At 43.4% G+C, this 13,809-nt stretch overlaps 1 protein-coding gene across 6 annotated transcripts in view; it reads right to left on the minus strand.

Moving 5' to 3' along the window:
- Positions 1–13,809, minus strand: part of TTC23L (tetratricopeptide repeat domain 23 like) — a 60,104-nt gene that overhangs the window by 45,691 nt on the left and 604 nt on the right. For 4 of the 6 annotated variants that reach the window (XM_053201605.1, XM_053201601.1, XM_053201593.1 and 1 more), the window contains exons 1-4: positions 13,468–13,718; positions 12,518–12,592; positions 8,617–8,800; positions 4,946–5,069 (exon numbers count right to left, since the gene is read on the minus strand). In XM_053201605.1, coding sequence (XP_053057580.1) covers positions 4,946–5,069; positions 8,617–8,800; positions 12,518–12,592; positions 13,468–13,541 — 457 coding nt within the window. In that variant the 5' untranslated portion in view covers positions 13,542–13,718. Of the gene's footprint in view, positions 1–4,945; positions 5,070–8,616; positions 8,801–12,517; positions 12,593–13,467; positions 13,719–13,809 lie in introns of those variants that run through there. The other 2 variants (XM_053201607.1, XM_053201606.1) reach the window with 2 other exon arrangements.

A 13,809-nucleotide genomic window follows, 5' to 3' on the forward strand; every position in this document is an offset into this window, starting at 1 on the left:
CAATCCCCCACTAGGTAATTTGTTTTTGCTTCTGTCTTGTGTATCCTTCAGTGTTTATGTAAATATAAACACAGATTCTCTCTCTCCCCTTCTTTTTTTCTCACAAAATGAGGCATATTAAACACCATACCATGTTGCACATTCTCTTTTGCCTAACGATGCATCCAGGAGCTTTTTTCCTAGTAGTATATGGCACTTCCTCATGCCCTTTTTAAAGCTGCATTTAACCTGCCGTGGGTATTAGTCCTCTAGTGGTGAGGGCACTGTTTTTTTCCAATCTTTTACGACAATAAATAGTGCTGCCAAGCATGATCTTATCCATATGTTATAAGTATGTATTCAAGAAAAAGTCCCAAGAAGATAAAAGATAAATGCATCTGTCCTTCAGAGACTCTTAAGTCCTTACCTTCTCATCATCCCACTTGTCACTTCACTAGCACATTATTACTACATACACCTGGATGACTGGATAGCTTACCTTCTGGCATCATTGCTAGATTAACCTTTCTAAAAACACACTTTGCTTCATTCATCTCCTTGCTGGAAAAATCTCCAGGAGTCCTCCTTGCCTACCAAACAAATCACAAATTCCTTAGCCTATATATAAAACCCACCACAGTCTGCAAACACACCCTCTTTTCCAGGTTCACCCCAACAGCCTGCTCACTGCTTTCAAAGATACACATTGTGCTGTCCCTCCAGCCTCCGTTCTTCACCAGAAGGCCACCCCTTCCTTCTGCCCAAGCTCTGCACATTCTTTAAGGGTCTTCCTGAATGACCCCTGCCCTCTGAGTCTACCACTTACCACCTCAGTCAGAAATGATTCCACCCAACTTCCCCAAAGCCCTGTATTTAAATCACTTACATGGCATTTGACTTCTGGTGCCTTCTGTCATAACTATGTCTGTATGTAGTTCACCTTCCACACGAGGTGGTAAGTTCTTTGGGGCAAAGACTGTGCCTTCTCTACCTTAAATTTCCCAACGTGCTCTTCATGGTATTTCAAATATGTAAGTCTCTCGGTAAATACTCACTGGAAGACTGTTTATTGAGAGAAGTCAGCCCTTGGGCTTGACACCCCCCCTCCCACCCAGTTCTGGAAGAGGCTCACAGGGAAATGAGGCAAGAAGGTCTGAAGGCTGTAAAACACACATGTGCAGTGAAGCATGAACACTCACAGATGCATACATCCCACCTACACAGAAGGCTGGCTCATAAATTCCACCCATTTTACAGCAGCTGAGGATTAATGACAACAAAACTAAGTGGAGCTCAGCAAGACTTCATCCCTCTTGAAGGTTTGTGATTTCTCAAAGCTTTGGTTGGTTTATTCCGTGGACCACAGGCTTTAAAAAGAGTTAAAGTAAAGAGACTGGGTAAATATTATAACTGAAATAGGAGGTTTTTCTCAAGAAAAGGTCACGATCATAATCTATTCTGGAAAAATTCTAGGCTAGGTTTCAGAAAGTCTGGGTTCAAGGCTGGGCACAGTTAAACTACATAGGCACTTGGTCTAATCAGGAAGTTGCTTTTCCCATCAAGGAAAAATCAACAAAACCTTCCTTTACGGGAAAACTTTTTTTCCTCCCTCCAACATACTACCCCAAATGTGGTTCACCATTCGTGTGACAGGAAGAACTGTAAATCGAGGAAAAAAGGATGGTGTTCTCACCATCTTTTGTGATAGGACTGACTCATCTATCTTGACTCAGCCTGGAACCTAACTGGAAAAGTAAAACTCAGAGTCCGTTTGTGACCGTTCATGGAATGGGTTGATTTCAGAAGATGACGACCAACTTCCTTCCACAGACCTACCACCATAACCTCTCCCAACAAAGGGAGGGACCTGTGGCCTGGCCCACGTTCAGACAAATGTCCCCTTCAAACACTCGTGGGGCTTCCCCTCCAGTTCGAGCCGCCATCACTTCAAGTCTCAGGTTCAGCAAGTCTCCTAGACAGTCTCACCGAGTCTGGGCTCTCCCAGGGCCCAAGAGTGTCCCTGTCGGTGCCAAAGCAAATGCCAGTGATCTGCCACCTGCCAGCCAAATCCATGGGTCTCTCTTCAGCCCGCATGTCATCTGACCTCCCTCTGCCACCTGACACTGCACTTCCTTTTGAAACCCTTTCTCCGACACGGCCCCTCCTGACTCTTCTATTTCCTTTGCCGACTCTGCTTCCGCGGACCTTCCCGATGCTCTCATCCTCCTATCTTCTCTCCTCTGCCTTCTTTCCCTCTCTTTCTACATCCTTTTGCTGATCAAGCTCATCCGCTCTTATGGCCTCAACTTGCTCCTGTGTGCTAACCCTCCCAAGCCTACATCTTTCCTGAGCCCGAGCTCCACTCCTCAGCTGCCTACTGACCATCCCACCATGATGTTCCCTGAGTACCTCACGCTGGCTGAGATCCAGCCTGTCTGAAACCAGACTCGGCATCCTCTTCCTCCTTCCCCTATACGCCTGTTCTTCCCCTCTAGTTCTCCATTTCAGCTAACCGTCCAGGTCATGCCCTGTGCAACCTCAGCTCTTCCCTCAGCTTCTCGCTCCAAGTAGAATTGCCCACTAAACACTACCACTTCTGAGTCATTTCTTCTGCATTCCAACTGCTGTGGCCAGTGCCTTCATTGACTCCTGTCTGGGCAGGATAGAGGCCTAACTGATCTGCACCTCTACTTTTTCTATCAATCCAACCCATCCTCCAGAGTCTCTAACAGAAGCTTGATTATGTCACCACCTCAGTCAGAAACTTTTTTAAAAATTTATTATTATGTTTATTTATTCTGAAAGAGAGAGAGAGCGGGGGGGGGAGGGGCAGAGAGAGAGGGAGACACAGAATCCAAAGCAAGGCTCCAGGCTCTGAGGTGTCAGCATAGAGCCCGACGCGGGGCTCGAACCCATGAGGGTGAGATCATGACCTGAGTGGAAGTCGGATGCTCAACCCACTGAGCCACCCAGGGGCCCCTCCCTCAGAAACTTTTAATAATTCCCTAAAGTCCTTGATACGTGGGGCCAACTTAACTTTCCAGTCCTATTACCAGGCATGACCTGTCTGTCCTAAGGTGTCTCCTGTTCTACCCTAACTCTTGGTCCAGGGGGAAACTACAGTGTTCCGTGAAAGTAGTTTCATAGAGAATAAAACACCTTTTCACTCCATCTCCTCAGATCAACACATACGGAGGCCCAACTCTGTGTTCTCTACCACTCCTCTCGAAATCTACTTGGAAAACTTGTACTCCTCTGTCAAAGACAGGACAAATGTCACCTTCTTTCTGCAGCCTTCCCTGATTTCCCTCTCCAGTGGCAGAAGCACTCACGTGCCTCATTTGTTTCTCCAGAACTTTGTTCCCGCCTCTATTATAACTTGTTCCTGCCTATTATAAGATCTCTGTATGCTTATAGAATACCAGTATTCATTTATGTATCCCTGGTGCCTACCACAGTGCCACCAGACTTAGAACAGGAATTCTCTAAGTGTTGAAGTGGCACAAAGCTAAAATGTGACTGTTATCATGAAGGCAACACGTTTATGAGGATGAAATAGAGAAATTCCAAATGAAGAACAGTGTAGCTCTAGAAGAAAATTGCCTTTTGCTGAAGACCTTTCTGGCGTCTCTTAAATCTCACAGACAAGTGGCTGCCGTTCTGCCAGTAAGTGAGGACCCCCTCCTGTCTTTAGCCACGCCGGCCTTCTCTCAGAACACAACAGATGTGTTCTAAGGCCTAAAGGAGCCTGTGACCTCACTGGCCCCAGTGTCAACCACTCATGGGCTTGCCACATCAGTAGTCAATGAATCTAAAGTTTCATGTAAAACATGAGCTCAAAAGGGCCCAAGGAGCCCTAAGAAGGAACACAGGTTCTGAGTTTAATAGAATTTATGATAGTGGTTAATAAATTGGATTCCATTTCAACTTTTCCAAAAGCTCTGATTTTTGGTATCCAGGCTCATTATGGCCCAGGCATATTGCTTCCCTTCCCCTGGAGCACTCAAATCTCTCAAGACCTTAAGTCACTCACTTACGTAAGCTATGCCCCACCTGAAGACTCAGGTCCACGGGGTACGTGAAAAAGCTCCGGGCCAGAGGCTCAGTTCTACCCAGTGGTAACATCTGCTGATCCACACTGTACACCAGGCACTGTACATGAGACCAGTCCCTGCTCTCATGGAGCTTCTGTTTCAGGGACAGAGGCATTTTTAAACAAAGCACATGTGAGTTTGTACAAAGAGATCCATGGTAGAGATGTCCCTGCAGGAGGACGTGGCTGGCCAAGGGGCACAGAGCCCTGAGCTGACTGTGTCCTCAGTTCCAGAGATGTGTTTTGGCCTCAGTCCATCTGAACAAATATTTCCTGAGCCTCTACTGCAAAATTCCTGCCCTTGTGGATCTTACACTTAGGTTTCAGTTTTAGCAAATGCATTCCTATCCTGTTCCTCTGTACAGAATACCTTCCAGAAGCTTCATTTCTCTAGGATGAGGACTGTCTTTTCCTCAGCAGATCTTCCAGGAACTTGAGGGCTGTCCATGGAATTCAGGTCCCGTTACTGTGTCTGCCACCCTGATGTTGAGCGTACATAATCGCCTGTCCTTCCCCTGTGGACCTGTCGCTGGAACCCGTGATATTGTCTTCTGCCCCCTGTGCCTCAGTGCCCTCATCTGTAAACTACGGATGATAAGCGTATTTCCCTCCAAGGGATATTAGGAGGACTAAATGAGACTAGCTTGGCACATGCTAAGTACTCAGTAAATTAACTATCATCATTATCATCATTATTTCTAAGATCCCTGACACACTGCCTCATCCACGGACTTTCCCACCTCCTGAGGAGGTGTGAGTTGGGGGCAGGAAGGACTCTCCCCCGGTCATCCCCACCCCCATCACGGCTGTGGGTTGGCTTAGTTTGGCTCTCACGAGCTGGCCCACCCAGACCCAGCTGGGGAAACCAAGTACCTCTCAGTGTCAGGTAGCCATAAGCCAGGCTGGCCAGAGCCTGTGCACATTTCCAGTGTTCTTCCCCAAAAATAATCCGAGAAAGGATGACACAGCGAATCAGCTCCTTGTTTGCTTGGATATTCTGCAGACAGCAAATCAGTCAGTATGTTTTTTTGGAAAGAAGGGACAGCTCCAGCCCACTCTCTTCTCATGGGAATGTAGGACTGAATTCACCTGTTGTCTTTGTCTCCTCCTCCCTTCCCGTCCTACACCCACTCCAACAGGGCCTGCTGACTGTCCCTTATTCCTAAGTCCTTAAACCAAGCTCTTCTCCTCATTTCTGCCACGAGTACCACCCTCACCTTTTACCTGGCTGACCATGACAGCCACCCCTGCTTCCACTCCTGTCCCCCTTCCCCCAGTCTGCTTTTCACATCACAGCCAGAGTGACTTCCTTTAGCCTTTTATTGTGAAAAACGTCAGCCATATACAAAAATAGCATGGAGAATGGCTCACTTCGCTTCATGAGGTATCTACTCATGGTCAGTCTTGTTTCATATCCATCCTTCTTATCCACCCACCCTATTATTTTGAAGAAAATCAGTATTAAATCATTTCATATCTCATAAGTATCTCCAAAAGACACAGACTTAGACACATAACCAGAAAATCACTCTCACCAAAACATTAACAGTAATTCTGTAATGTTAAATATCTATAATCTCATAAATCTAATAATTACCTCATAAATCTAGTATTTTTTTTGATAATTTGCCTGTCTGCACATAGAGATCAGTCTCCTGAGTCTCATTCCTCTGTAGGTTCCATTTCCACCTCTAGTTCTTTTTATTGAAAATTATATGTTGAAGAAATTGGGTCATTTGGATGATAGTGTTTCCCAAACATGTAAATTCTGTTTTCCAAACATGTAAATTTTTTGAATGCATTCTTATGGTGTCATTCAACATGTCCCTCCATTCCCTGTCTTGTCTTTATATTGGTAGCTGGATTTAGAAGTTGGGTTTGCTTGGGCATCTGGGTGGCTCAGCTGGTTGAGCGTATGACTTTGGCTCAGGCCATGATCTCGAAGTCTGGTTTGTGGGTTCGAGCCCCACATTGGGCTCTGTGCTGACAGCTCAAAGCCTGGAGCCTGCTTCAGATTCTGTGTCCCTTGCTCCCTGCCCCTCCCCTACTCATGCTCTGTGTCTCCCTCTCTCTCAAAAATAAACATTAAAAAAATTAAAAAAAAAAAGTTGGGTTTACTTTAGCTTTATTATTTTTTTAAGCAAAACTATTTCATAGTTCTCATACATTTTTCCATCAGAAGACACCTATGTTTGGTTGGCTTTTTTTCTGATTATTGGCACAACTACACGGATTCACTCATAAAATGTTATAAAATGCCAATATCCAATTCTATCAGTGTTTCTTCATGTGTTAGCTGGATTAATTCTACAGACAACCCTCCCCTCATCTCCTGTTTTGTTACCCAATAATACAGTTTATAATAGAAGGACAAGATACACAACTTATTCTTTCCCTTTATTTGCTAGCTTTCAAAGTAATGAGTTCAGTCACTAGCATCCTCCACTGGTGACCAAATAGTTTGTTACTATTATTATTATAAGCATGGATTTGAAAACCTATCTGATGCTCCTGAACATGGCAAACTAATTTCTAACTTGGCTTTTGCACATACTGTTTACCGCTTGGGACACTCGAATACGTAATCACTTTCTCATTTCATTTTCATTTTGTTCACTTCAGAGAGGCCTTTCTTGACATCTTATCTAAAAACAGCCTCTCACCCCCGTCACTTACTATCCCATTACTTCTTTTATTCTTTTCTTCATGGCACTTACCTCTCTCTGATATTGCACTAATGGTTATTTTTTTGTCTATTAATTGTCTCCCCAAATAGAAGCTACTTGAGAACAGAAGCTTATTCCTCATGTTCACTACCGTATGCCCAGTTCAGAGGAGATGCTCATTCAACATGCGCTGAATGAGTCATCTCTTTATCAGCCAGGAGAAGAGGATGGGGTGGAAAGAGCCCCTGCTGCTTGTAGAACTCACAGGCAGAGCTCCCCAAGAAATCACAGAACTGCATTTTGGAGTCACAGATTTCAGTGACTTTACAAAGACAGCTATCAAATGGCTGCACTGACTGACAAAACAAGCCTGTATCTCCTGGTGAGGTGAAAGCAGCACTTCAAAGACTCAAAGCTTGGCGTTTCAGCTCTGGTTCTAGTGTCTACTGACCGTGGTGCTCTGGGCAAGACCACCCTGGGTTCCAGCTGCCGCCTCATCCCTGTGTCCCTCCTCACCTGCCCCCGGCTCACACGTACGTACACATGCAGAGAGGGTGACAGCACAGGCCCCTTCGTGCTTTAAAAACACCCATTCCGTCAGAAGTTTTGAGAGTTCTCCATGGGCTCACCACAGAATTTATTAAGTTTCATTTTGAGGAGGAAGCAGAATACCATGAAAAGTCACTGGAACGGGAGTACAAAGCCTCCTCGCATGCTGTCCGGGCTCTGGACATTCTTCATTCATCCATCCTCAAACTCCCTGCCCTGGCAAAACGGAGATAACCAACGTGGGCTCTAGAGGTCTGCGCCTACTGCCATCCCTCCTGCCCTTCGGGCCTGTGAGCGCTGGGTGGGGCTCGTTTAACTCCTGAATCTAAATCTTTGTCATTATCTAAACTGGCCACAGAGTTATGAAGCCTTAAAAACCCATACTTGGACTCTGGCAGATGGTACTTGTCTGTCTCTAAAAGTGAAGGTTCTGGCCTGGGTCTGTGAGACACTAATGGGTACAGGCCAAGGCGGCCGTCCTCTGCAAGTCCTCTGAACAATTTACAAAGGTGGGGTAAATGTATAGGTAGATCCAACGAGGGGTATCAGCCTCTATCAACTGCCTGTGAGGTGTCTCTCAGCCTTTCCTAAAGCCATCTACAGACCTTTCTCCATACATGATTTTAAGCTCATTTTTTTCCTTGGCCAGGAAGTCACTGCATGAATTCCTCTGCTGATAAATCATGCCCTGGGAGCAGACGGGTGCCCGCATTCTAATAGTGAAGGTCACTGTCATCCTGTCTCAGGTTCCTGCATTTTGAACACTCTCATTAAGCGAGGTCCTAGTTACAAGTCTTTGCCTTGTTCTTAGAAATGCATACCTGGACCTCGACCTCTGCTGCTACCTCCTGTTTCTGGTGCTTTCATTTGCTTATGAGTCCAATGAAACCGCTGTCATCTTACTTATATCCTTGCTGCTTCTGAGCCTGGACCTCAGCCCGGCTACTCTTGTTCTCAGCCTCCTGCCTCACTAGCCTGGCCTTTCCTGTCACCCAAGAGATACCATTCTGAAACCTTTCAGGAGAGACTTTTTGAAAAGTTTTTTACTGAAAGGTCATCCATCAAACATCAACACAAAGAATAAAGCATTAATTTTTAGTCTAAAGCCAGGAGCACAGCTATTCCATAAAAGAATGCACAGTGAGCCCTGTGTGGAGCCTGAGGGCAGGCTGGCTACCCAACTATGCTCTGCTTTTGTTTCTTCCACCTATAAAGAAATACAACTTCCTCTACTTTGAGTGCTTCAATCTCCAGTTAAGGCAGAGATTCTGTAATCATGGACATATTTTTAAAGGGAAACTAAAACCTAGTGAGCTTTTTTGGTTTTACCATTTTTTTCTTCATCAGCTGAGCTATTTTCTTCTGGTATTGGGCCAATTTGTCTTCAGGAAGAGACATGCAGCCTACGGCCATCTCCTCCGTGGCCTTAGTGTCTTCTTCACTCTCTCCAGACCCGCTAGATGAATACAGTTCATCTCTTTGCTGGTATGCTGGCTTCTTGGCTTGCTGTGACCTGTAGATACCAGCGAGGGGCATGGATTCAGATCTGACCTCTGCATATCTCAAACAAGGTAAAATTGAAGGACACAGCCCTCCCAGCCGGGGGCTAGGGATATGCTAACATAAACTTGAAGGAATAAAGTCTGGTGATAAGCTCGTCACCCTTGAAGCCCAGAATCAGGATGGCAATGTGTTGATTCAAATAAAACAGATTTGGCAAACCACCCACCTACAGCAGAGTCCCAGCTCTGCTACTTACTAACCACATGACCCTAAGCAAGTTATCACGTAATTTGCTTCTTTGTAAAATGAGGTCAATCCAATGAGATTATTGGATTAAATCAGATAATACTCATGAATCACTTAGCATAGTGCCTGCTATTTAGTAAGTACTATTTTAGCATTAGCTATAATCATTTTATTAGCTCCCTGATTTGGTTTCTTCACCTACAAAATGAAGGTGGTGAATTGGAAGATTTCAAAGATCTTTTATATTCTAAAATTCTGATTCAAACCAGGAAAGAAAACGGATATAATGAATTAATGGGAAGGGAATTAACAGTTTGTGGCTAGACTTCACGGGTCCTCTTCCATATTTCTTAAAAGTAGTGGCCAACTAACTAAAGCAAGATGTGGCCCCACCAAGGAGAGGGCAGGGAACTCCACACAGTCAAGAGCAGATTCAGAAGCAAAATGGAACTCTCAGTTGTGTTACAGATAAATGTATTAAAAAGAGCTGAGTGGGTTGAAAATCTCCCCCTCTCCACTCACCTCTCTCTCTCTCTCCTACCCTCCTTCTCCCCTCTCCTTTCTCACTTGCTCAATGTAGATCTCTGACTTCAAAGCTGAACATAATTATGAATGGGTGATTGGAAACGGTAAAGATAAAAGTCAAGAGTTAATCTTATACACACCAAAGACATAACCATGTCCTAACATGGCCAGAAAAATCAAAGTGATCCAGAACAAATGGAATTCTAAAATCTCAAGTGCAACAACAGAATGTTCAATTAATTATAAACAAGTCCCCCAAAAGAATCACTTTTGTATTCACAATAGCTTTTAAAAATTCAACCCCTATATAGTTTTAAGAATAAAATTTATCTTCCTTTTCCACTGATAAGTAATGAATGTTCACTGTAAAAAAAAAAAAAAAAGGAAAACACAGAAAGAAAAACAAATGTCAAGTGTAATCTTTCACATTAGGTTTGAAAAATGAGATGTTAATATCCATCCAGACTTCCTGTTCTAAATAACCTACCCAGAGGTATATGAGCAAACCAGGTCAAGTGGATAGGAGAGCAACATTTCTTCAGGCAAGAAATAGAAGTGTGCTTTCAGAAGACACACAAACTCAATGGAAAAGCCAGAGAACATGGCTGATGTAATGTGATCAGAAGGTAGGTGCTACATTTCCCTCCTCTCTGCCTAGTGAATTCCATACTCCTCCTTCAAGACCCAACTCAGGCGTCACCTCTGCTGGAGTCTTGCACTGGAGTAGTAAGCAGAAGGGCTTGCAAAAATTTCCTCCAAATTTCTACTATACTGCAAATCACATTATAGTCTCATTTTCAAAATTTGTTTTGTTTCTGAGTCTTCACTTTCTAGCAAATAAACTCCACCAGAGCCAGGGCTAAATCTCATTTGTTTCTGAAACCCTGATACCTGGCTTACAGTAACAACAAATAATGAATGGCTTGTTAAAGGACGAACAAATGAATGAAAAGAGAAACGGTAGTCTTTAGGATACTTGAAAAATACTGAAGATAGAGGGAATCTGTGGCAAGAGATCGTGAGTCAAGAAAAATAAAAGAAAATTTAGTCCCTCAGTAGAAGATTTTGCTTAGGCTGCATACTTCACAGATCTGGAGCAGAAGTTCAATATATCAGGGTCACCAAAGAGATTGTCAATTATGGATCTTAAAAATTATAAGCCCTAAATATTTTATTTTATTTTATTTATTTTTATTAATTTTTTTTAACATTTATTCATTTTGGAGAGACAGACCAAGTGTGAGTGGGGGAGGGGCAGAGAGAGAGAGAGAGACAGAATCTGAAGCAGCTCCAGCCTCTGAGCTGTCAGCACAGAGCCCAATGTGGGGCTCGAGCTCAGGAACCATGAGATCATGACCTGAGCCGGAATCTTAACCAACTGAGCCACCCAGGTGACCCACGCCCTAAATATTTGAAGTTCACCCTTCAATGAAATTAAGCCGAGACCAAAGGCAGTAAGCTTGAACAGCAGGGACCTCAAAGGAAGGAGAAACATCGAGGTCTTGACAAATGAGAATGCAAAACCTTAAACTGGCTTTGGATTAAACATCTTGTCATGAAAGATAAGACGACTGGAGAATACTGGCCAGTCAGATACCCTGAAAGATAAAATAAAAGTCAATAAATAAGAATAGGCAGGTTGGATGAAAGGTCTGCCTTGCCAGGTTTGTAACTTATTCTATATGTTGCCATAATAAATATGAATTCTGACTAGTAATAATAAATGTGAATTATCTGATTCCTTCCAAGATACTCTACTATGAACTCTATATCTTAATTTCAATTTTTATATTAAATAAAAAAATTACATAAACCTTAACCTCAAGATATTTCATGAGGAGGGACAGAATTACTAAGCTATTAACCACTTGTCACATGTGGCTATTAAGCATATGAAATGTGGCTAGCCTGAACTGAGATGTGCTATAAGTGTAAAATACACACTGAATTTCAAAGACTTAGTTTGAAGAAAACATATAAAACATTTCATTAGTTATTTTATAAAATACTTCGGATACATTAAGATAAACATCCTATTAAACTTCAATTTACCTATTTCTTTTTTGTTTTTTAGTACGGCTACTGGAAAATTTTAAATTATCTTTGTGGCTGGCATTTATGACTTGCATTATATTTCTATTTGATAGCATTGGCATAGAGCAATGGTTCTCAACCAAGGGTGACATTTCCCCTAGGGGAGATTTGGCAACCTCTGGAGGTATTTCAGCTTTTCACTACTGGGACGGTGCTACTGGCATCTAGTGGGTGGAGACCAGGAATGCTGCTAAACATCCTACAGTGTACAGGTCAGGCCCCCACAACAAAGAGTTATCCACCCCAAAATGTCAGCAATGCCAAGGTTGGGAACTCTTGGTACAAAGGAATGGTTCAAGAATTGACTCTGGAGTCAGACCGCTTAGTTTAAATCACTAGCTCCGTGTTGGGCAAATTCCCGAACCTGTTTTTGATTCATACTCCTTAGCTATAAAATTATAATGGTATAATAGCACCACCCTTACAGGGACGTTGGGAGTTAGATGAGTTAATATACAGAAGCACTTAGAACAGTGCCTGGCACATAGTATTTGCTCAATAAGTATTAGCTATTATGATGTGAAAGTTTAATTTACTTATTGTCTATTTCACAACACAATTTTAATTTGCTCATTAACTCTGTTATATTGAATTCTCCATGACTTTATCAATCTTGTTACAATTATAATTAACCTATCTGTAAAAAATAGGTTAGGAAAAAATTATTTTCCTTCTTGCACAGGTTGCACAAATACAAATGGATCTTAGAGCAGAATCGTAATTAAAACACATCACAGAACTTCAACCTTCTCTTCTATATAACAGGCACTCAAAGCTCCTCACCCCAGGTTTGCCTGAAGTGGGAGATCCCTGTGTTCCAGGCCAGTGACTGAGTGTGATGTCAAGGTTCTGAGCTACTTACAAGTGGAAGCAGAAGTCCCAGTCCGTGTCATTGCTGACGGTTGGAATGCGGATGGGGCTGGCTTGCATCTTCTTCCTACCAAGAATCACAGGTGAGGTCGGCTTTGGGGAAAAAAAGCTATCCTATTTTCCCTCTGTTGGATGCTGTTAACATCAAACTGAAACTGCCTAAATATATAACCCATCTGAAATGCAAAAATAGACTATACACACTCATGCATAGAGACACCTGGAAAGCAGAAATTAAAGACATTTGTCAAATTAAACCTCTGAATTAAAGTTCTTTCCTCTACATTTTTTTTTTTTACATTTATTTATTTTTGAGAGACAGAGCACAAGTGGGGGAAGGGCAGAGATAGAAGGAGACACAGAATCCGAAGCAGACTCCAGGCTGTCAGCACAGAGCCTGACGCGGGGCTTGAACTCACAAACTGTGAGATAACCTGAGCCGATGTGGGACGCTTAACCGACTGAGCCACCCAGGCACCCCAAAAGTTCTTTCCTCTAATTCCTACTCCATAGTACCTCCAAAATCCCTGACTTTTTCTTGCCCCCTTAAAGCCAGTGCATTTACAGCTCCTGAATCATCAAAACTATGTTCTGCTCAAGTCTGATATTGTTTTTGCAAGATGGATGCAAGCAAAGGAGCGGCTTTCAGTATTAAATGAGATATAGCCAGTTAATTCTTCTTGTCCCTAGGGCATTCCCACTATTTAATAGGAAGTCCCAGTTAAGGAACACACACGCGTCTATTTTGGTATTGTCGTTAGCTGATGGGGGGAAATGGTTGAAAACTCGTGGCAAAAATCCGATTGATAATGATTTGTGAAATTCAATTCTCATGGCTCTCCCCATCGCTTAAATCCAAATCGAATGCACGGTTTTGTACTGAACATTAACACCCGCCAAGTCGCTCCTCATTTCACCCTGCAGAAGGTCACTCATTCCCACCTGAGCCCTGAGCAGCCTCTCTCTGACTCAGGCTCCGGAACGTCCACAATCCAAAAACCAGAAGGAAACTTCATTAATTTCTCTTTCTAATCTCGACTTTCAAAACTATGGCCAGGGCGAGGAGTTGTGAGTTCTCAAACTCCTGAGTTCTGTTCAACGAGGTACCATACGTCCCTGAATAAATTATAACACCAAACTTTGGCGCCTCTCTCAAACGCAAAACCCTTTCTTCTCTCCCCGCAATTTCGTAAACCCTGACGCCACATCCCGAGCCCCAGGCGAGCATCCCAAGGCTTCTTTCTGGCGGGCGGTGTCCCCGCCGCAGAGGTTCCACGAGGAAAA

Source organism: Acinonyx jubatus, chromosome A1 (assembly GCF_027475565.1).
Source record: "Acinonyx jubatus isolate Ajub_Pintada_27869175 chromosome A1, VMU_Ajub_asm_v1.0, whole genome shotgun sequence".
NCBI lineage: Eukaryota > Metazoa > Chordata > Mammalia > Carnivora > Felidae > Acinonyx > Acinonyx jubatus.